The sequence below is a fragment of the Podarcis filfolensis genome (genome assembly GCF_964270895.1).
Source record: "Podarcis filfolensis genome assembly, chromosome: 2".
NCBI lineage: Eukaryota > Metazoa > Chordata > Lepidosauria > Squamata > Lacertidae > Podarcis > Podarcis filfolensis.
The window spans coordinates 108295623-108318147 of NC_139605.1; the positions used below are offsets into that span (position 1 = coordinate 108295623).

General features: G+C 44.1%; 1 protein-coding gene across 4 annotated transcripts in view; it reads left to right on the forward strand.

The window, feature by feature from the left end:
• Positions 1-22525, forward strand: part of SCN8A (sodium voltage-gated channel alpha subunit 8) — a 109350-nt gene that overhangs the window by 76152 nt on the left and 10673 nt on the right. For 3 of the 4 annotated variants that reach the window (XM_083598523.1, XM_083598521.1, XM_083598522.1), the window contains exons 21-26: positions 8738-8860; positions 14419-14703; positions 17700-17753; positions 18824-18961; positions 19537-19641; positions 21345-21615. In XM_083598523.1, the coding sequence (XP_083454649.1) occupies positions 8738-8860; positions 14419-14703; positions 17700-17753; positions 18824-18961; positions 19537-19641; positions 21345-21615 (976 nt within the window). The remainder of the gene's footprint in view (positions 1-8737; positions 8861-14418; positions 14704-17699; positions 17754-18823; positions 18962-19536; positions 19642-21344; positions 21616-22525) is intronic. The other variant, XM_083598524.1, reaches the window with a different exon arrangement.

Consider the following 22525-nt stretch of genomic DNA (forward strand, 5'->3'; position numbering starts at 1 on the left):
CACAGAAAGAGCAGACAAACAAAAATAGTTTTGCCAGAAAATCTGCCTGCTGCTGCTGCTACTGGCTGTCCAAGAGATAATTGAATAAGCTGCCAGAGAGATCCAATAATCGAAGTATTGGTGAATGGTGCAGTTGACAATATCTTTTGGAATCGTCAGCACCCAATAATGCTGCATTATTCAGGGGGGAAATGAGGGAATAAAATGGAGAAAATTGAAATCTAAACGATCTGATCAGTTTAACAAACCAAAGACCCAGAACAAGGAATAATAATAATAATAATGATAATAATAATAATAATAATAATAATTTATTTGTACCCCGCCCTCCCCAGCCAAGACTGGGCTCAAGGCGGCTAACAACCAGTAATAAAAACAAGTTGATTAAAATACAATTAGAAAAAACAAGATTAAAATACACATTAAAACATTAAGATGCAGCCTCTCTTCACAGGAGGAGAAAGGAAAAAGGAAGAGGGGGAGGGAATCAAACTGATTCCAATCCAAAGGCCAGGCGGAACAGCTCTGTCTTACAGGCCCTGCGGAAAGAAATCAGATCCCGCAGGGCCCGGTCTCATGAGACAGAGCGTTCCACCAGGCCAGAGCCAGTGTTGAAAAGGCCCTGGCTCTGGTTGAGGCTAATCTAACTTCCTTAGGGCCCGGGACCTCTAGGGTGTTGCTATTTATGGACCTTAAGGTCCTCTGTGGGGCATACCGGGAGAGGCGGTCCTGTAGGTACAAGGGTCCTAGGCCATGAAGGGCTTTAAAGGTCAAAACCAGCACCTTAAATCTGACCCTGTACTCCACTGGGAGCTAGTGCAGCTGGAAAAGCACTGGGTGAATATTGTTGTTTCACCCCAGAATGTCCAATTTGAGCTTGGAGTTCCAGTACTGATCAAGAATGAACCACATAATTGCACGTCTTCAGGATTACACCTTCCTCAAAAGCAAGGATTCTCTTTCAATGTTGCCGGAGGAGGTGCGAGTACATGATAGATAAGCTCCAGCTTCTCCGTCTCTACACCCATCTGCCTCAAGTATTGTAAGATGCTCAACTATGTGCCTCCCTCCATGTTTTAATTGTACTGTGGGGGCAGGGAGGCAGTGGAGGAATGGTATCCTTTCTGCAGGGAATATTTCTTTCCCTCCCTTGCAATAAGTGTCAAGCAACCCAAGTTCACTTGACCTGCCCAGCCCACACTGAATGAGGCTGGGGGACAGAGCTTTCATTAGGCTTACTTGGGGAGACAGCACTAAAAACTGGAAATTGCCGTATTTTTCGCTCTATAAGACGCACCTTTTCCCTCCTAAAAAGTAAGGGGAAATATGTGTTCGTCTTATGGAGCGAATGCAGGCTGCGCAGCTATCCCAGACGCCAGAACAGCGAGAGGGAATGCTGCGCAGTGCTCCCTCTCACTGTTCTAGCTTCTGGCTTAGCCGGGCGCAGCCTCTTCAGGGCAGTGGCGAGCCTTCATCCCGCTGCCCTGAAGAGGCTGTGCAGCTATCCCAGAAGCCAGAATAGCGAGAGGGATCACTGCGCTCCCTCTCGCTGTTCTAGCTTCTGGCTTACCTGCACTCTGTCCCTTCCCCCACCTCCCGGAAAAGCCCCCAAGAGCTGTGCTCTCTTAAAGAGCCGCGTGGAGCGTGTGTGTGACTCTTGGGGGCTTTTCCCTGAGGAGGGAGAAGGGTGACGGGCTCGTGAAAGGGAGCGCTGAGCAGAGCCTGGGATGCATACAGGTTCTGCTCAGCGCTTCCTTTAAAGAATTTTTTTTTTTCTTGCAATCCCCCTCTAAAAACTAGGTGCGCCTTATGGTCAGGTGCGTCTTATGGAGCGAAAAATACATGTCCCATAATGTTTGCAAATACCCCCTGTGTAATAGGGTCCAATTATGAATCCTTGCAAAGATTACAGGCAGAGGTAGCTCACAATGGAGATGGGTTGGGTGGAGAGTGCACCAGTCTTCAATTGCTCTGGGCCATGTCCTTGTCTTCTTTCCTCTGTTGCAGTGTAAGCTTTGAGGAAGCTTTGTATCAAACAACAAGTTTAAATTAAATGTGCACCTGCATTAGTATGTCTGTCACATCACAATGCCTGATTTGGGTGGCAGCCGTGAAGTGGGGGCAGGGGTCCAGATTGGGACCAAGGCATCGGTGGAAGGCTTTTAAGCCCTTTCCCCCTTTCCCACTGTTAAGTTGTGGGTGAACATATCAGACAACACAGCAATTCTTCAAACAGCTCTTGTTTATTCACAGGCCAGAACAGAACTGAACTGAAGGGTTCAGTCAGCCTGCTTATATAGAGCTCCAGTACAACGTAACTGTAACAATTTTCTAAAACTATCCAATCACTGAACGTCACTTTCGATCCTTTATTTGCATAACTATCTACAGTATCCCCCTGCTGGCCCAGGGTGAGAACTTCAGTACATAACACCCACAACCCCCCTCCTTCTCACTGCTATTTCCCTGGAAGGGTAGCTGTGATTAGCGTCGATTGCAACTTCCCTCCTAGGAAAACAGCAGCTACCAGGGACGATTTTCCTCTCAGGGCTGCAGTGCAAGGAAAACTTTAAACCTGCAGCACAGCACCATTCAACAACACAAAGACAAAAGCAACCGCCCACATGTATTTAATATAACAATTAGTTTGGCTTGTTGCTTGTAATGGATGGCAGGGGTCTCTGTGACCATACCCCGCAACCTCCATGGGCCAAGATTGCAAAATGTTCTTGTGAATTCATTCCCTCTCTTCGTGGAAAAGAAGATCTGAAAGTGAGGTGATTTTTTTAAAAAAACACGATATACCTTTTTCATGGATGCTACTGTTATGTGATTAGAAAGAAAGAAAATGAAACTTTCAAAGACAGCTACTAAAATATTTTGATATTTGGCTAAAATGAAGTGAAACAAACATCTGCAAAGAGCATCCTGTCTTAATAGCAGGTGTTTGAAATCTTTGGTCCTCCAGATGTTGCAGAACTACAACTCCCATCATCCCTGGCCATTGGCAATGCTTTCAGAGACTGATGGGAGTTATAGTTCAGAACAATCTGGTGAGCCAAAAGTTTCCCCACTTTTGCTAATAGTATTATATTAAGATCTCTAAAATGGCTGCATTCTTTCAAACCATGTGCAAGTGGTATTTCTGAGGTTTGGAAAAAAGTTATTCCATGTAGTTCTTTTCTGATTCCTGAAGCTGTGGGATATATTTGTGCGTCTCTTTTTCTGAGCAATGATACATTCTGTTCCTACTGTTCTGTTTTGATTCGTTTGGAAAAATGTGATTACTTTTCAGTTCCATATCAGAAACCCAACCATTATGCATTTTTTCCTGAAATTATTATTCTGAAAATTAACATTATAGGCCAATGTAAATGATCTGTTTGTTTCTTGTTAGTTTACTGCTAGCATTCAAAATTTTAGAAGGAACTGTCTTGGATATATTTAGTGCTATTTGTCTTTTCTTCCCCCAAAGTGTTATGTTTTTTTCAGTAATAAATGTTAACTGTCTGTTTTTATGTTGGGAAAAGTTCATATCTCTAGCACGACTGCACTTCCCCTTGCTATTGTCTCAAAAGACAAGTGGAAAACTAAAATTCCTGTTAAAAGTCAAGCAGAGATTCTTTCCTTTAAACTAATTTCTCATTGTTTAAGAGAGTAAGTGTCAAGTACATAGGGACAATTACTGTAAATCATTTGAGATGCCTCATAGGAAGCAATTCATCAATGAAATTATTATTATTAATAATAATAATAGCAATAATAATTTAATAAATGAAATCTGTATATACTAGTGTTGGAGGGGTTCTGGTTTTCTACCAGTATCTATTCAGGACTGGCTAAAACACAATTTTTTCACAAATTACAAAAATGATCCATTTATTAAGCACTTTTACTTCTCATTTGTTTCAGCTAGAGAGAGTTAAATGTATGTTTTCTTCACTCACTGAACTCCATCAAACTTAAAAGAGCTTAATTTTGGCTTGACCATGCCCTATGTGAACACACCCTGGGGGGGGGGATTTTTTATGTGGCCGACTATTAATATATTGTGCTTCAATTATGTTTTTCAAAGACATTGCAAAAACATTGCTGAAGTATAATTCTGGGAAGCTTACTATTTTAACTGTAGAGCTTCTTTTATAATTTCATGGGAAATTTTTAAAGCAGGAGTGGCTAACCCATGGCCCTCCATATTTTGTTTTTGTTTTGTTTTTTGCTTGACTATAAGTCCCATCATCCTTGACCATTGATCATGGTTTCTGGGGCTGATGGGAGATGGAGTCTGACAACCTTTAGAGGGACACAGGTCAGCCAACCCCTGGCTTACAAATACTATTTTTGTCTGTATCACATATACATGTTAAACTGCCTGCTCCTAATTTAATTTGCATTAAGCTCGTGCTTACGCAAGCTTAAGACCCACCGGCTTGTATTGATTTAGATATGTAACACACTTTTCAACCATTAGGTCCTCAAAACAGCTTTAATTTCTACTAAATCCTTCCTTTATTCCCGTACTTTAGCCTTCACTATACGGTACAGTTCTACAGCAACTCATCCCCCCTCAAAACACTGCATAGCCCATTCCTCCTTTCCTTAATTGGTTAAATAAAACCCATATTATTCTTATTCTTTCAGTTCCAAAGCACTCTTACCCAAACTTAGTTACCATATTTTTCGCCCCATAGGACGCACCTAGTTTTTTTTTGGGGGGGGGGAAATAAAGAAAGAAAAAATTATTCCCCCCCCCAGGTGCGGGGCTGGGGCCGGGGGGACAGAAGGAGACCCTTCTGTTCCTCCTCCAGCTTCCAGGCAGGCGTGTGGCTGAAGGGTCGCTGTGCAGTTCTCCCTCTCTGCGCAACACCTCTCCTGCGAAGGTGAGGCGCTGCACGGAGAGGGAGAACTGCGCAGCGCCCATCAAGTGAAGCTGGAGGAGGAACTGAAGGAGACCCTTCTGCTCCTTTCCCGGCTTCGCAGGACAGGCGCCTCGCTTCCATAGCCGTGCATCACCTCTCCAGCTGGGAGATGGTCACGGGGCTATTCCTTAGCCCCGCGCACGCTCCCCCAGCTGGAGAGGTGGCGCGCGGCTAAAGAGGCTGCTGCCATAGCCGTGCGTCACCTCTCCAGCCGGAAGAGGCTGCGCGCGGCTATGGCAATACCCCCACCTCCCGCAAAAGCCCACAGGAGCCGCGCACCCTTTAAGGAGCATGCGGCTCCTGTGGGTTTTTCTACGAGGAGGGAGAAGGGACTGACTGGCCGCGTCAGTCCCTTGTCCCTCCTGAGGAAAAGCCCGCAAGAGTCGCGTGGAGCTTGTGTGCGGCTTTTGGGAGCTTTTCCTGCCTGCCTCCCCCCTGCATTCGCCCCATAGGACGCACACACATTTCCCCTATAGGGCGTCCTATAGGGCGAAAAATACGGTACATGTCCTCAATAAGCTGGTGCCTTTAGGTATAACCCTTTGGCAGCCGTCTGAAGACTGTTGTCTCCCCAGAGCCACAGGTCTATTTTAATATATCAAGAGACAAAACAGGAAGAAAACCAAGGCCTCCTTCCTTCTTCTACCAGTTAATTCAATATAAATATTAATGAATTGTTAGGTGGGATTTTAAAATATCTCCCTAATAAAGCATACTTTGCTTACTGAATTATCAATCCCCAGACTAGGAGAAAAGTAGGGAGGGCAGTAAGCAAAAATAATATTCCCCTTAGAGATGCTTCATATAAAATTTGTGTCTATATCACCATAGCTGTCAACCTTTCCCTTTTCTTGCGAGGAATCCTATTCGGAATAAGGGGATTTCCCTTAAAAAAAGGGAAACATTGACAGCTATGCTATATCACCTGTATAAAATCATAAAATTAGTGTGTATACCACCTGTATAAAATTGTAACATTAGTGTGTTTACCACCTGTATAAAGTAATAAAATTAGTGTGTAAATGACCTGTACCTTGCAGCATCACCATAACATGTGAAAGGGAAACATGGGAGATCAAGATTGGTCTCAGTTCATACACAGTCCCATTTTATGTTATCTTAAAAAGAGAGAGAGGGAGAGCAAAGATTGTTTCTATCATAGAACAGCATAAAAACATTTATAACCAGGATTTAGTAAATCAACCTTTCTCCATTCTAAATGCACTTACATTAAAAAAAAGAAAACCAAAAACACCCTCATTCTCATATCTGTTGTCAAGGCAGGAGACAGGATCTGGTCATGAATAACTCACAAGGTGAAGTTAACTCTTTATTCAAAGAAACAAAAGAGCTGAGACCTAGTACACACAGTAACTCTTCCCAGCAGGTCTTTCTCCAGTTGTGAGGACTGAAGGTCCCTGTCTTCCCACAACTCCCTGTCTCCTCCTCCCTTAGGGCTGTCCCAAGCAACCTGAGACTTCTTTGCCTTGTCTGTTCCACCCTCATTATACCTCCACAAGTTCTGGGGAGACCAGGGTGGGGGTGGGAGCTGGTCACATCAGGAGGGGGAGACCCCCTGGCTTCATCATCAGCCCACCTGATCTCTGCCTCTTTGTCCCCCTTCTTCTCCAACCTCTGAGTCTGCCTCTGAGTCTGAACTGCTCTCTACCACAGCCTCTTCCTGCTCACTAAACCCTGTCGCCTCTTTGGCTTCTGACATCTCCTCCTCCCAGTCTGCTCCCTCTTCTCCTTCTGACCATTCATCAGCAGTCCATCACCAATCCCCAGGCACTCAGCCTTCTTCCCCTGGGGGTTCACTTGGGGGGGGTTCCTCCACTGGTGCATACAGCCAGTCCCCGACACCTGTTATTTACAGAAATAAAACATCCAGTTAACCTCTTCAAAGCATAGTAAGATGTGTCTAGCAAGCTTCAACCACTCGGCATGATCAAGTCCTATACTTGTTAATAAAGGTACAGGGACCCCTGACCATTAGGACCTCATGGGACAGGTGAACGACCCCAATTACACTCAAATGCAGCAACCATAGTTGCAATGCTAAGATGGGAAGTAGCCCCATTGTGTGCCTATCCCTCATGGTTCCTGTATTTAGACTGTACCACAGCAGTGTAGGAATGAACACTGCGGGTGGCGCTGTGGTCTAAACCACTGAGCCTCTTGGGCTTGCCAGTCAGAAGATTGGCGGTTCAAATCCCTGCAACGGGGTGAGCTCCCATTGTTGTGTCCCAGCTCCTGCCAACCAGCAGTTCGAAAGCACACCGACACAAGTAGATAAATAGGTGCCACTGCAGCGGGAAGATAAACGGCGTTTCCATGCACTCTGATTTCCGTCACGGTGTTCCATTGCACCAGAAGCGGCTTAGTCATGCTGGCCACATGACCTGGAAAGCTGTCTGTGGACAAATGCCGGCTCCCTCAGCCTGAAAGCAAGATGAGCGCTACAACCCCATAGTCGCCTTGGACTGGACGTAAGCGTCCAGGGGTCCTTTACCTTTTTTACCTTTTAGGAATGAACCACACAGAAGCAACAGCCACACTGCAAATGGTGATCTACACACTGGCCCCCAACTGACATGCACGCAGTTTCAAAATATTATATGTTACTTTATTGATTGATTGAGTCAACACAATTTATATACCATTTGACTGCAAAAAAACCCCTCTCTAGGCAGTTTAATGAAGTATAAAATAAAGCACTAAAATGCTCCATTAAAAATGAAACAGTTTAAAACAGATATTTTAAAACTTTCAAAAGACAATGAAAATAAACAATAGCTAAAAGGAGATTAAAACACATGTAACTTCTACATTTCTGGATAGGCTTGCCTAATCAAAATTGTTACAAGCGGGCGTCAGAAACAATCCTCTGATAATGTTTGAGGATATAGCAGGGATACGTTGGCTTTGCCTACTGATTCCATAATGCATGAAGGTTTGCTCCATCCCAACCATTTTAGCAGTGGGTTTGGGGGCGCAAGGAAATACGTCTCTCTAATTGTACACCACCATTCTTATTCACCATAATGTAAAGCATCTTACTGGAAGGACTGGTCCCCCTAGAATACTGAATTGCAATCCAGCATCTCAATAAAGAGCTTAAAATGATTTACCCCCACCCCTACCCCTTAACCGCTGCACACTGTTCAGTGTGTTTCGCTGTTGGCTTTTATTTTCCCCCCAAAGGAGGTGAGAACCTAGACGCTTCCCCTTCTCCCCTCAAATCTCTGCCGTGTCACGCCAGTGGAAATGAGCAAGGCAGGCCCTCTATCTGCCCCGTCTGAATGAGAGAACTAAGGCGGCTTGTGCAGTGTGTGTATTTATCTGTATTCTTTCTCATAGGTACCTTTAAAAATTTGTCTGGCTTAATTTAATGGGAGCTGCTGGGATCCTGCAGACTGTTAAGAGGGCGAGGGTAAGGTTCTTGTCATCCGTTTGGGCTCCTAACCTTCCGACAGACCCCGTTTCCGTCTGTGTGTCTTTGCCTCTCTCTCTCTCTCTCTTTCTCTATCTCACACATTTTTCCCCCTTTTGTTTTATTCTTATGCCTCTCTCAACCGCATTATTTCCTTCCAGGTCGTTTCAGTGAAGTGAAGTAGGCAGCTGGTGTGGTCATGTCTTCGCTATCAATCTAAACGGGGGTGGACTTTGGGCCTGCCTGCAGTCCACTTTGGGGGATGGATTTTAAAAAAAAAAAAACCTTCAGTGCTAGGGGATTTATTCTAACAGTCTGGAACCTCTTTTTTTTTTTCTTCCTTTTTTCCTTTTTTTTCTCTTTCTTTTTTCTGTTTTCTGTGTAGGTCTCTTTAGTCAGCCTTGTAGCTAATGCCCTTGGCTACTCGGAACTAGGTGCCATTAAATCCCTTAGGACACTCAGAGCTTTGAGGCCTTTAAGAGCGTTGTCCCGATTTGAGGGGATGAGGGTAAGATGCCATTAGCGAGCTGATCCTTCTGCATGCCTGTGGATTACCGGGGTTTTTATTTTAAAAGCATGCTAGAACTGATCAAACTGGTAGAAAGACATAACGACAAACAGAATCATGATGCAGCTGCTGACTTGATCACCTCCCTCTGTTTATGATTCACCTTCACCCCTGCTGCACACTTCTCCCTTTTTTTTTTTTTTAAATGGTTTATTGGAAGAGAAGGAAAAAAAAGGGAGATATATCAAGCTGCCTCATTATTGGCCCAAACCACATGTCATTTGTAGATTCTCTGTTGGCACTTGGCTGCTCTTATTTAGCCTGGCTTCTGATACCTCTAGCATCTGAGGGGGGCATTTTCTGGCTGTAAGTTTTGAAACAGGGAGAATCACTAGGTGCAAAGAAGCAGAATTTGAACCGCCCCTTGTTTTTTCTTCTCCCCTTCCCCATAAAAAAAAAGGCTACGGCCAAAGGTATCAATCAGAAGAGGTCGAAAACCCATACAGCTTCTGTCTCTTGTGTGGGGTTATTCATGGCGGTAGGAAAGCACTGGTGGTTGGTGGAGGAGCTTAGCCATCCCAAAAGAAAAGAGTACTGGTTTAATTCCTCTCGTTTGCACCTCGTTGTTCTCAGTCCAGTCGTCAATGACTGGCAGCCTTGACTGGTAGTTCAGCTTCCCTCCCTATTCTCCTTTCCCCTTTTACCATGCTTTATGGTCCCCTTGTCCTGTCACCGCGATGTAAGCAACAAATCACAAGTAAAAGCACAGAGCCTGAATTTTCCTGAAATTTTTAGAAGATTCCGCTGCCGAGTGTATCTGGTAATTTCCAGGCTTTAATGGGAAATGGCCATCTTGATGTTGCTGTATTAAAACAAAATGTTTGTGTGTGAAATAATCTCATGCAAAACCAGCCCAAGGTTACCCATCTTGGTCTGTATGCAAAGGAAATAATGCAACAGTTTCAAACCTAAACATACTTATTAAGGAATAGGCTCCATTGAACACCATGAGACTTACTTCTGAGTAAACATGCATTGAATTATGGGTGTCTGCTGTATTATAAGTCAAGCAAGAATATCATTAAAAGTAGAAATGCGATAAAGGTGGGGAGATAATTGGGAGACGACGTAATGAAGAACTACAACTACTATGCAAAGACCTAAAAAACGTGTTTGATTTCAGAGTTCAAGATCTGAGCTATTCACACCCAAAATGGGATTAGAAAGATGCAGTGTTTAGCATGATTATGCATGTTTAAGGCATTAATCTTTACCATGTCTGCTCAGGAGTAAGTACTATTTTAATTCAGTGGGGCTTACTCCCAGGTAAGTGGAGTTAGGGTTGCAAATTAAGTCCTGCTGATTTCAAGAATATTTGCTCTCCCAAGTAAGTGTTTATAGGATTGCAGCCCCAAAGAGTATAGGTAACTTCTATAAGGGGGAAAAAAGTTATTAACAGGTAGCTCAGGCCGTTCAGAGAAACCACAGATATTCTCTATTTGAATTTTTCATCCTAAATATTATGTAATATGCTTCCCACGTAAAACATTCCCTAGATGGAAGCGTGGCAAGCTCCCAACCCCGACCCCCCACAAGGTTAAATAAGACACTTGACAACAGTATTTTAGGTTAATGGGCTAAAAACGGCCACAACTTTATTGGCTACAGATTGTGAGCGGTATTGACTTAGGCATTGGACCTAACCGACTATCTGACTCCCGCCCATCTGCGCGGAGTCCGGGAAGGGTTAACCACCAGTAGGGGGAGTCCTGCTGATGTACATCAACTAGGAGCTCCCCCAGGGTCACCGATAGGGGGCGTGCCTTAGGCCCTAACCTCCCCAGGCTTTGGACAGGGCCACGCCCCCGGAATCCTTTAACGGAATACCCTTCAATGTGCAGGGCAGGTGATGGCACTACCTCCCCTCCTCTCTTCTCCAGCAGTATTCCAATGCCTAACCGCCTAACTTTATCAAGTTGTGAACATTTGCTATGAGGTAGGCAAAAACCAAGTGGCCGGTGCCAATTTGCCAAGTAGAAGAAGTCCTACCAGGCCCCTCAACGGCAACCAACCAAAGTCCATAGCAAGGTCAAGAGATGAAAAAACCTAAAGGGCAGGAGGGTGGGGAAACCGGAGCAGCTGGAAGCACGGAAAGGGGTGAGATTCCTGCTGCGTCCTGCTTAAATCAAGCAGGCCACACTCCCAGAGTAATCGGCTTGGTTGCCTGGGCAGTGACGCAGCCGGGAATCCCCCCCCAATCGCGCAGGGCTGCCCACACCCCTGCGCACATGAAAGGGTCGTGAGTGCCCGCAGCTCCACCTCCTCCTAAGGCAGAAGCACTGGCGGAGGAAGAGGAGTGCGGGGGAGCACACCGCCCCCGGCAGCACGACCCCGGTGGGGTGCCATCTCGGCTGCCCCCCGCCCCCCCGGATGCATGCCCCGCCCCCAGGACGCACACCACGCCCCGGGATGTGCGCCAGCCCCGCCCCCACCTGCTCTCCGCCCCCCGGTGCTGGAACATGAAGCTCCGCCACTGGCCGGAAGTGGCTTTCCAGAAACTATGCACTACGTGGTTTATTTCCTAGTATAGATTGTTCTTGCGCCTGCATAATTCAGCAGAGGGTTAATCGTGCCTAAACCCCATTGATTAGGATGAGATCTGTGCATGTAACTATGCACTGAATTGTGGGTAATCCTAAGGAAGTTGTGGTTGCCTAAATGCCATGGATTTCAGTACGGCTTAAAGCTTCTCCATAATATAACTAATTGTGTTTAGGCTTTGAGTCCCCATGCCCGCTTAGACATGAAGTTGAACTAGATTTACAGAGCAATCTTTCACATGTTTACCCAGAAATAAGTCCTGCTCTTTTGAATAGGGTTTACTCCCTAGTAAGTACACATTTAGGATTGCAGTGCCATTTACTAGGGAGTAAGGCCCCTTAGATGTTTCAAGGCAGGACCAGGTGTTTCTAGTGGAAAACCCATCTTTAGCACAAATGTAGCCCATGTCTGAAGGGATGTAAAATCTGAGAAATTTCAGGGAGCCCAGGACACCTTCAGTTTACTGTCACCTTTCAACTGCTGGATATTTGACATTTTTGGAGAAAGGTTAATAAACTAGATGGATCACAGATATGATGAAGACTAGTTTTTCATTTTCTGCCAGATAATCTGAAGATAGCAATAAAGGATGTACACCCATATAGAGTTGGAAAGGTGTTGTTTTCTTAGTTTAGCAAATCAAAATTCACTTACTGGGCTATTTTGCAGCGTTTCCCCATCCTTGTTATTAGCACTGATTCAGTCTTATACCCCTCAAACAATAAAAAAGAATAATCTGAGCCAAAATGAAAGAAAATAAGAGCTGAAATGATCTTGCTAAGAAGCACTAAATGTAGGTCTTTTGCTTTCCTCTATGCTCTAAGAACTTACATTTCAAAGAATGTACTCAGCTGTATTTTCCTGGGGGAGGGAGGTTGATAGTATTGCTATGAAACATGCATGTACTTCTTGAGAATTTCTAACACACAATCACACGAAAAAAGCCATGTTCCCTCTCATAATACTTGATGATGATTTTTTACCATTTGTTTAGGTAAAGCATATATACAGTATATCTATTGGTTACATATATTTAAGTGAATGAGTAGAAGAGCGAGAAAACTTAGGTCCTATTTTATGATTAATAGAGCAACCCCAAATGCCAAAGCAGTTTTAAAGTCACAATGCCTGGCCAATAATTGCACTGCTTTACATTTTCACTACTTGCCCTGTTCCAGATAAATTGTGGCTATAGAAGGGACAAATTCTGAAGCTCATATCAGGATCTGAGATTTAGACTGAAGGTTCTGAATTTAAGTGTATGTATTATTATTATTATTACTTTGCAAGTATATGCAGAGAAATCAATTGACTATTGGGTGTGATGATTTTTTTACGCATTCTGCCTTACACATGACGTATTTTTCTGCAGGCAGTGCTGCACATACATATAGATTGCAGTGTGTGACACTGCAAGCGGTTGCCTTTGCCATACTGTATGTAAAGCAACAGTGGCACCTGCTGGCAAGGAAATAAGTGCTCACGCAGTGTCAGTGCTATCCAGTTAATCCTAATTCACTGCAAAAGAAGCCTCGGAGACTGCTGGTTGAGGTGTGGATGGCTTTGGAAGAAACTGTAATTGCTTGGTAACGGGGACTTGATAGCTACTGCACAGAAACTGAAAAACTGAAAGGAAGCAAAAAAATGCTTTGGTCCCGAAATGAGCATTTAATAGCTCCCCATCCTTTGGAATCATAGATTCAGAATGGCACGCTCTCAGAATCTGTGTGACAAAATGCATGTCAAACATTATAGAATAGACATGCATTGTTTTTTTTAATCCCCCGTTTAAGATGCTGGGAGGAGCAATATATACGTCTTAATCAAAGGATAAGAGCCTTAAGTCCAAAGTACCCAGAGAAGACTGAAGACCGTTTTGAAAGAAAAATGGAAAGGGAGGAAGTAGATCAGTGGTAGAGGACACGCTTTCTCTGCATGCCCCAGATGCAATCCCTGGCAATGCCATGTAGAACTGGGAAAGACTTCTTGTCTGAAACCCAAAAGAGTAACTGCCAGTCAACAGTAGGTAGTTCTGAACTATATGGACCAACTGTCTGACCTAATGTAAGTCAGCTTTCTAAGTCTTTCAAAGTGTAATCAGTTCAACAAGGTTTTCTCCCAGGTGTGTATAGCATTGCAGCCTAAACTCTTCATTCATTCCCAACATAGGAAATCCTAATAAAAATAAATAAATGACAACTCACCTGGCTCTGTTAAAGATGGCTTAACTTTTCTCCATTAGACTTTATTCGTATTTTCACAAATATCATCTGTAGTGGCAGGGACCAAAAAATAAAAATAAAAAATGGGAGGGAAGCCCTGTTGAAAAAGTATTGATTTCATTTGCTTTGTTTCAGGGGAGGGAATATGGCTTTTCTTTTTGAGCTTGCAAACATGCATGCTCAGCTCTTCAGATATGATTGGCCTTGCTTATCAAACAATAAATATAGCCTTGATTGTTTTTACACTAAGCCACTGCTAAGCCTTAGAGCAACCTTGATACCCATTCCTACTCCCATTTGAAATAAATGGCTCAAAACCTCTCACTTTTCTACATGGGAGTAGGATATACCTTGCCCATAAATTCCATAAGTCTGGTTTTAAAGGGGGAAATTGTTGCTGGCGGAAATTCTTTAAGCCTATTCAATTCCACATTCTCTGACTTAGCTGATGGAGTCAGCCAGCGGTCCTGTTGTTATCAAGATAAGGTATAATCTCTTTCTTCGTCCACCACATGTCTTACTGAACGGCAAAACCAAAAGAATAAGTTGCCAAACAATCTCTTGAAATATAAAGTCTTTCTTTAAAAAATTACAGTGGACAGAGAAGGTATCTTTTTTTTATTGCAGCTAGCTTTTGATTCCCCCCATTAAAACTAGGCATGTCTGTTTTGCTTCTAATTCATCCTCTCTTCTGTACTGAAACTCTCTCCTCCTTCCTCCCCACTTCTAATACAGGTGGTTGTGAATGCCTTGGTGGGAGCTATACCATCCATTATGAATGTGTTGTTGGTCTGCCTTATCTTCTGGCTGATTTTCAGCATAATGGGGGTTAATCTTTTTGCTGGGAAGTATCATTACTGCTTTAATGAGACGTCCGAGTATCGATTCGAGATAGAAGAAGTCAACAACAAGTCAGACTGCGAGAAGCTCATGAATCCCAACGAAACGGAGATCCGGTGGAAGAACGTAAAGATTAACTTTGACAATGTTGGTGCAGGGTACCTGGCCCTTCTGCAAATTGTAAGTTCTGCCTTTGTAGCTTGACGTCTCCTAGAAGTAATGGGTTATCTCTGTTCAATGTATGATGGTTGCAAATATTGGCTTCCCCATGTGAAGTCCCATGCAAATGTCAGGAGCTCGTCCTACACTCGAGTAGGACCCTGGTAGAGACACATGCCCGACTGGCATGTTCTCTCCTCCTGGTCGTTCATTCGGGAGCTTCCAAAGCTTTCTTCAGCCTGAACATCACAGCGACCGATGCCAATAGACATCGGCACACTTAGGAATCTGCACAGTCTTCGCAGCTTGTGTAACAGACCTCAGCAACTCAGCATTTTGGCTAATCTACTTTATTTACATATAAACACACATGGAGCACAGCAACATGGCTCCCTCTCTCTCTAGCATCAGACAGCAAAGAGAAAGAACAAAGGACAATAGTCCCACTTCACAGAACACGGTAACACAAACATCCTGTCTCCGTCACTTCCCCTTCTGTGGAGTCAAAACATACACCATCATGTGATAGACAAAAATCCCATGACTGCAATTATGGAGCAGGTATTCTAACAGCAAATTCATGAAGTGAATAGTATCTTCTCGCCTGTGGAGAGAGAACAAGACCCAATTTTAATCTTTCAGCTAGTTAGGTTTCAAGGAGGGAAGAGAAGCTTAGCTATTACCACCTCTCTCCCATTTACCAGTCAGGATTCAAGAGGTTGGGTTGTTCTTTACAGTACTTGTGTACTGTGGCAAGTTATCGTCTCCTGAGCAGGGTGAAGTCTGAGCTAGGTGATTGGGAAACTTTGTGAAGGGAGGAATGTGGCAGCAAGGAAATGGGAGAATAGTTGGTTGAGAATTTCGCCCGACCATTTTAGATGTACTGTTCCAGATATTTTGCTTGATGTCCAGATGTGCAAGCGAATTTCCAGTTCACGCAATGAGACTCCGGTTTCGTGTTCTTCATGCTGTGCCCCCAGTATCTTCTACAGAGTGTCAACCAAATAGGTTTGGGGGGGGGAGTGTAGAGGAGGAAGTGAAAGTCCCCTTGTGTGGGCGGAAGACTATTCTGCTGGTGGAAGAATACAGTTGGGTGTCACCCTTTATCCACTTCATTTGCATGCCTTCCATCCAATCAAGTGAGTTTAGTTCATGCATGAAGAGGCCTTCCTGCTGCCCTCTGTGCTGCCCAACAAGTCATTCACACATCCCAGCCAATATATATCAGGAGTGAGGAATATTCTCTGCCTTAAGGGCCATGGAGAACCTTCCGAGAGCTGCATGCCGTCGGTGGGCTTTGTCAGAGGCAAAAGTGGGCCAAGCAATGGATGTGAAATTGTGACCTTTGTACATTCCAGTGATTGACACAAGATAACATCGCCAAGCCAATGATCTGTAAACGTCTATAAGAAAATGGCAAAAGTGGCTTCTTTCCCAAATCAGTTTTATCTTAAACAATAGCAAATGCAGTAAATGAAGAGTTCACCTGTAATATGTCAGTGACTCACTAAGGTCACCAAAATAAAACTTTGCCACACCAAGTTCAGATACCTAGGGGTACAAATAACCAGAAACCTCAATAAATTATACCTCCACAACTACAAGCCCCTGTGGCGACAAATTAACAAAGACCTAAAGAGATGGAATAACATGAATTTCACTCTCTCAGACAAAATAGCCATGATCAGAATGATCACCCTCCTAAAACTAACCTACCTATTCCAAACCCTCCCAGGCTGGATCCCCTCAACCCAACTCCGCAGTTGGCAGAGAAAACTACACTCTTTTATCTTCTCACATAAAAAACCAAGAATAAGCCCCAAAAACCTGCACCTGTAATATGTCAGTGGTTCAATGCAGTAGTCATTGCATCACCACCCTGTTCGTTGTTTTATTGTTACATTCCAGTGGGGCAAATGTCAGAGGCTTCTACACACACCACAAATATGTCTTGATCTCTCCACCTTCCAGGAAAGCAAGAGGCATTATCACAGTTCAAGCACTCATTGCAGCCAGGCAGAAGCACTCAGGGAGAGTTCAGAACAGGAATGGTGTGTTGTGTGTGACATTGGGAAAGGGGTGTAGCCTAGGGAGACTCGCAAGGGGTGGTTCCCAATATTGCTCTATATATGAGGTACAACACAGCAATGTGTAATAACTTCAATGGAGTGAAGAAGCCGAGATGGTGTGTGCTGTATTAATTTACTGGATATTTATTTCAAGGAAAATGGTCCAAAACAAAAAAGCATGTTTATGTACAAACCTTTTGAACTTTGCTTTCTTTAACTCAGCTTTGCGTATAAATCCTTTTTACTGCTCTTTTTTCCTACAGACAAATCACTGTAAAAGCAATTTGAATTGTGTAGATTTACGGAAGAGACGCATCAGATAGATTGATCATTCGTAGTTAGTATATCGAAGGGGTGGCACACCCTGTTTTGCCACCCGAGGCAAAATGGGAATGGGACTCCCACACACACACTGCACCCCACCATTTCTGCCATGCACCAAAATGCACCCCCTCTACCCAAAACTCGGCAAGAAGGGTGCTTGCCTAATGGGCAAGCCGGTTCTGGTATATTATACGCAGTTTGCAGAGAAGGCTCTTGTTGTAAAGAACTGAGTCTGGTGGCCAAGAGAATTTGCACATGAAATCAGTTGCTTCCGAGCGCATTAGTAAATTCCCTCCTAAGGAAAAAAGAAACTTGACCACAATCTGAGTGACATGGATTCATAAGAAATGGCATAACCAATCGAAGGAACCATTAGCCAACAGGAGGGCCCATATTATTAAATTTGCCTTCACCCAAACTGTAGGTGGAAAAGGAAAGATGAGCCAGTCACTATCCTACAAACTATATCCAAACAAATTGTTGAATATTTTATGTGCCAAATGACCTACAAAGAGATGCTCTTTTATATAGTCCTTCTATACCGGTGTTTTTTGCTTTGCTTTGTTTTGTTTTTTAATGAGAAAAATCATTTCCCTCTAAAATAATGTGTGTTTCCCTCTATAGGCAACCTTTAAAGGCTGGATGGACATAATGTATGCAGCAGTAGATTCTAGAAAGGTAAAGTACATCCACTTCTGTCACTGTTATCACAGAGCTGGTATTTGAAACAATGTTTTTCCATGTCATTTTATACATACAAAGAATGCCACCTTGCAAGGTCATAGCTGCAAACAATTTGCTCCCTCATCCCGATCCAACTGTCCTAGGACCCCAAGGACTGCTACTGTATATGAGGAATATGCGATGCAGAATCCTGCAACACTGGGTGGAATAAACCCAATCCTGCCAGAGCTTTGTGTTCACTCTGGGTTACTATGGAACTTTGGGTCAGGGGACGAGCATCGGATTTTAGAATGGTGTGGGCAGTTTCTCTGCACAGGGCTGTCAGGGACTGGGCAGAGGAGGAATGGTGGAGACCGCCTTCCCAGTCTGACCCTTCCAGAGAAGAAGAAGACAGATTTACAACAGGGGTTTGAGGGAGGTTACAGCTCAGACGCAGATGAGGGGAAAAGTTGGGAAATAATGAGAAAGGAGGAGGAGGAATCATGGAGGGAGGGGAGGCAACAGCTGACAGACACAGTTTCTTTAGAAAGCATTCCAGACTCTCCATCTCCCAGAACCCGACAAGCCTTGAAAGTAGGACAGCAAAGAGCTCAAAGACAGAGGGCACGTAGCAGCACCCATAGAAATAACGAATGAGGAAGTGGGAGAGACGGGGCATGGAGATTCACTTGGGACAATGCCATTCTCCAAGAGGCTGGGTTCTATAGCCTCTCTCTGTAAAGAATGAAATAAGAAAGGAAGCTCAGAACATTCCTTGTCTTTGTATGTTCCTGGGCAGCCAGCCGGGAGTCCCTGGCAACAGCGTAGAGCTGACAGGCACAAAATTGAGAAGATCTGTAATTAAGAAAATCCATTTTGGGGCGCCCAAGTTTGGCCTCGCACAGGGCACTATATTACAAAAGGTTACCAAAGTCCGCCCCTTAGGGGGACAATAACTTCAGAGCGCACATTTGATGATAAAAAAAATGAATGAATGAATTGCAAAGATTTTCAAGCCTTTGTTAAATCCCTCTTACAGAATGCAGCTCCCGAAATATGTATATTGTTTTCTCTTATACACACAGCAAGATCAGCAGCCCAAGTATGAGGACAACATCTATATGTACATCTACTTTGTCATCTTCATCATCTTCGGATCCTTCTTCACCTTGAATCTCTTTATCGGTGTCATCATTGACAATTTCAATCAGCAAAAGAAAAAGATAGGTCAACTTTTCATATTGACTAGCGTAAAGGACCCTCAAACCCTTTTCTCTGAATTAACTTCCAATAAATAACCCATGGAATTCCCTGAAACTTGCAGCTTACGAAAGAACTGATTCACACATGCAGGTTGCCACTACAGTTGCCACATGGTGGCATGGTTGTGTGAATGTGTCTTCTTCACAGAGAGGACCTTTTTGTCCCCTCAAATGAATGTTTATGTTTCTGTGATTTTTCACCATACTGGAACAAAACGTTCACAGCAGTCTCACACAAAAGACTTGCTACTTGGAGCTGCCATCATACAGTTCCATTTCAAGCAATTATTGTACCACATTTTGAACTTAGATCCAATAGCTTCTTCAAAACCACTAAATAGATTCTAAGTCCTGAACTACCAGGGACTAGCGTATCTTCTCTCATTGTCTGCCAGTGACAATGTAATTTTCTCCATTATTATTATTTTTTACCTCATGGAGTAAGAAGAAATAGCTACCCCACTTCAGTTGTACCTTCATCTTTAAGCAAAGGTGAACAGATTGTAACCAGCTTTATTTCCTTTTCCTTCCTTTACTTTGGAGGTCAGGATATCTTCATGACAGAGGAGCAGAAGAAATACTACAACGCCATGAAAAAACTGGGCTCCAAGAAACCTCAGAAGCCAATTCCAAGGCCTCTGGTGAGTTTTCGGGCTTATTCCCAATATGCTGCCCCTTGTACACTCAAATAAAGTCTTCATACTTTTCCAGCATCCAGCTCTTGCTCTTTGAGGTTTGATCCCTTCTTATTTTGACCTGGCGTGGTGTCATGGCTGAGGAACAAAGCTACCTCAGGAAGCCCCTGCTTCAATTCTCACCTACCAGCAGATAGCCTTGGGCCAGCTGCAATCTCTTAGCCTCAGCTCCCCATCCCCAAGCTGGTGGGAATAACAACATGCATCTATCTTACATGGTTGTGATGTGCATAATAACATCCAGAGCTGGAAGCAGGTTATAGGCCCCACCGCTACGAGAGCCAGTGTGGTGTGGTGGTTAAGAGCGGTAGTCTCGTAATCTGGTGAACTGGGTTTGCTTCCCCGCTCTTCCACATGCAGCTGCTGGGTGACCTTGGGCCAGTCACACTTCTCTCAGCCTCACTCACCTCACAGAGTGTTTGTTGTGGGGGAGGAAGGGAAAGGAGAATGTTAGCCGCTTTGAGACTCCTTCGGGTAGTGATAAAGCGGGATATCAAATCCAAACTCTTCTTCTTCTTCTTCAGAGTGCCCCATTCCAACTGCCCCACTGCACCTTGTCACACTGTTATGAGCTTCAAGCCACCCATCATTTTAATTTCCCTGCGGTGTTCCAGAGTGGATACAAAAATCAAGAACATCAGGGCACTGTGGAAAAATCAAAATGGTGGATAATTTCCCTGGCATTGTTACATAATCAAGGGACCGGGAGCAGGCAGGAGGGTCAAATGGGAGGACCAAGCAGCCCTTCTAGGTCTCTTAGACCATGGCACATTGCCTAAGTCACTGCCAGCCCTGAATACTCAGCATTATTATGTTTTTGTTACATTTAAGTGATCTCCTGAAGCAGCATAACAGGGCTGCGACTACTCTTCGAAGGTGGTTTAATCATTTGGGTTCTTAGGAAGAAGGTTCTTGTGCTAGAGCCTTTTAATGTTAATCTGCATCCTGGACATGGGTGGCGCTGTGGTCTAAACCACTGAGCCTCTTGGGCTTGCCGATCAGAAGGTTGGCGTTTCAGATCTGCGTGACAGGGTGAGCTCCCGTTGCTCTGTCCCAGCTCCTGCCAACCTAGCAGTTTGAAAGCACATCAGTGCTAGTAGACAAATAGGTACCGCTGCTAAGGGAAGGCAAATGACGTTTCCATGCGCTCTGGCTTCCGTCACGGTGTTCCGTTGTGCCAGAAGCGGTTTAGTCATGCTGGCCACATGACCCGGAAAGCGGTCTGTGGACAAACACTGGCTCCCTTGGCCTGAAAGCGAGATGAGCGCCACACTCCATAGCTGCCTTTGACTGGACTTAACCATCTAGGGGTCCTTTACATTTCCACACATACCTGGTGATGAACAGAATTGCGCTGTGTGTTTCACCCTTCACTACAAAATGGGATTGTGAGGCCAGATATGTTTCTTATTATCATTTATTACATTTGCACACCGGCCTGTACCCACAACTCTCGGAGCGGTTACAACATAAAAATACAATATAAAAACATGCAATACATAATAAGAACAACCCAACAAACCGCCCCCCATCCCCACGTGATGTAAACACACAAATCAGCTGCAGTAGAGGATGTATGCAGTGAATTGTCCCATACTACAAATACATGCATCTCCCTAACTGTGTGTTCTTCCTGTCTGGTGTAACAGAATAGAGTCCAAGGAGCTGTTTTCGACTTTGTCACCCAGCAAGCGTTTGACATACTGATCATGCTGCTCATCTGCCTCAACATGGTGACTATGATGGTTGAGACGGACCAACAGAGCAAACAGATGGAAGAAATCCTCTACTGGATCAACCTGGTCTTTGTTATCTTTTTCACATGCGAGTGTGTGCTGAAAATGTTTGCCTTGCGTCACTACTACTTCACTATTGGCTGGAACATTTTTGATTTTGTGGTTGTCATTCTCTCCATCGTGGGTGAGTATATGGGTGTTTTCTGCGGGGCGCATGCAGTGCAAAGGCCTGCGCTTGCGAGAAGAGAAAATGAGTAGATGTGCATCGGATTCCGAGTAAACTTGCATAGGATTGTGCAATTAATACAGTGGTACCTTGGTTTTCGAATGTCTCCGTTGACGAACGTTTCAGTTTTCAAATGCCCTAAACCCAAAAGTAAATGCTTCGGTTTTCGAATGCGCCTCAGAAGTCGAACAGGAAACGTGGCTTCAGTATTGAGGCTTCCATATTGAGTTTTCAGTTTTCAAACGTTTCAGAACTCGAACGGTCTTGTGTTCGAAAACCGAGATACCACTGTACTGCACATTAACTTATCACTGCTTCCCAGCTTGTAAAATCAGAGCTGGTCAGATTTCTGTGGGGAAATACCATATTTTTTGCTCTATAAGACTCACTTTTTCCCTCCTAAAAAGTAAGGGGAAATGTGTGTGCGTCTTATGGAGCGAATGCAGGCTGTGCAGCTGTCCCAGAAGCCAGAACAACAAGAGGGATTGCTGCTTTCACTGCGCAGCGATCCCTCTTGCTGTTCTGGCTTCTGAGATTCAGAATATTTTTTTTCTTGTTTTCCTCCTCCAAAAACTAGGTGCGTTTTGTGGTCTGGTGCGTCTTATAGAGCAAAAAATACGGTAGTTTGGGAAGGAAGTTTGAGTCGGGAAATAACTGCTTTCCCCCCGGACACACACACCCGTTCTTCTGCTTAAACTCTGCAAATTTGCTTTCATTTGTACCTATAAAGTACCCTGCTCCAAATGGTCCTATGCTGGATCACAAAAATATGATGATTAAAAACAAATGCAGATTAATATACAGTAAGCATAATAAAACAAAACCACAAAACAGTAACAAACTAGCAGCACACAGCAAGGCAGGAGGA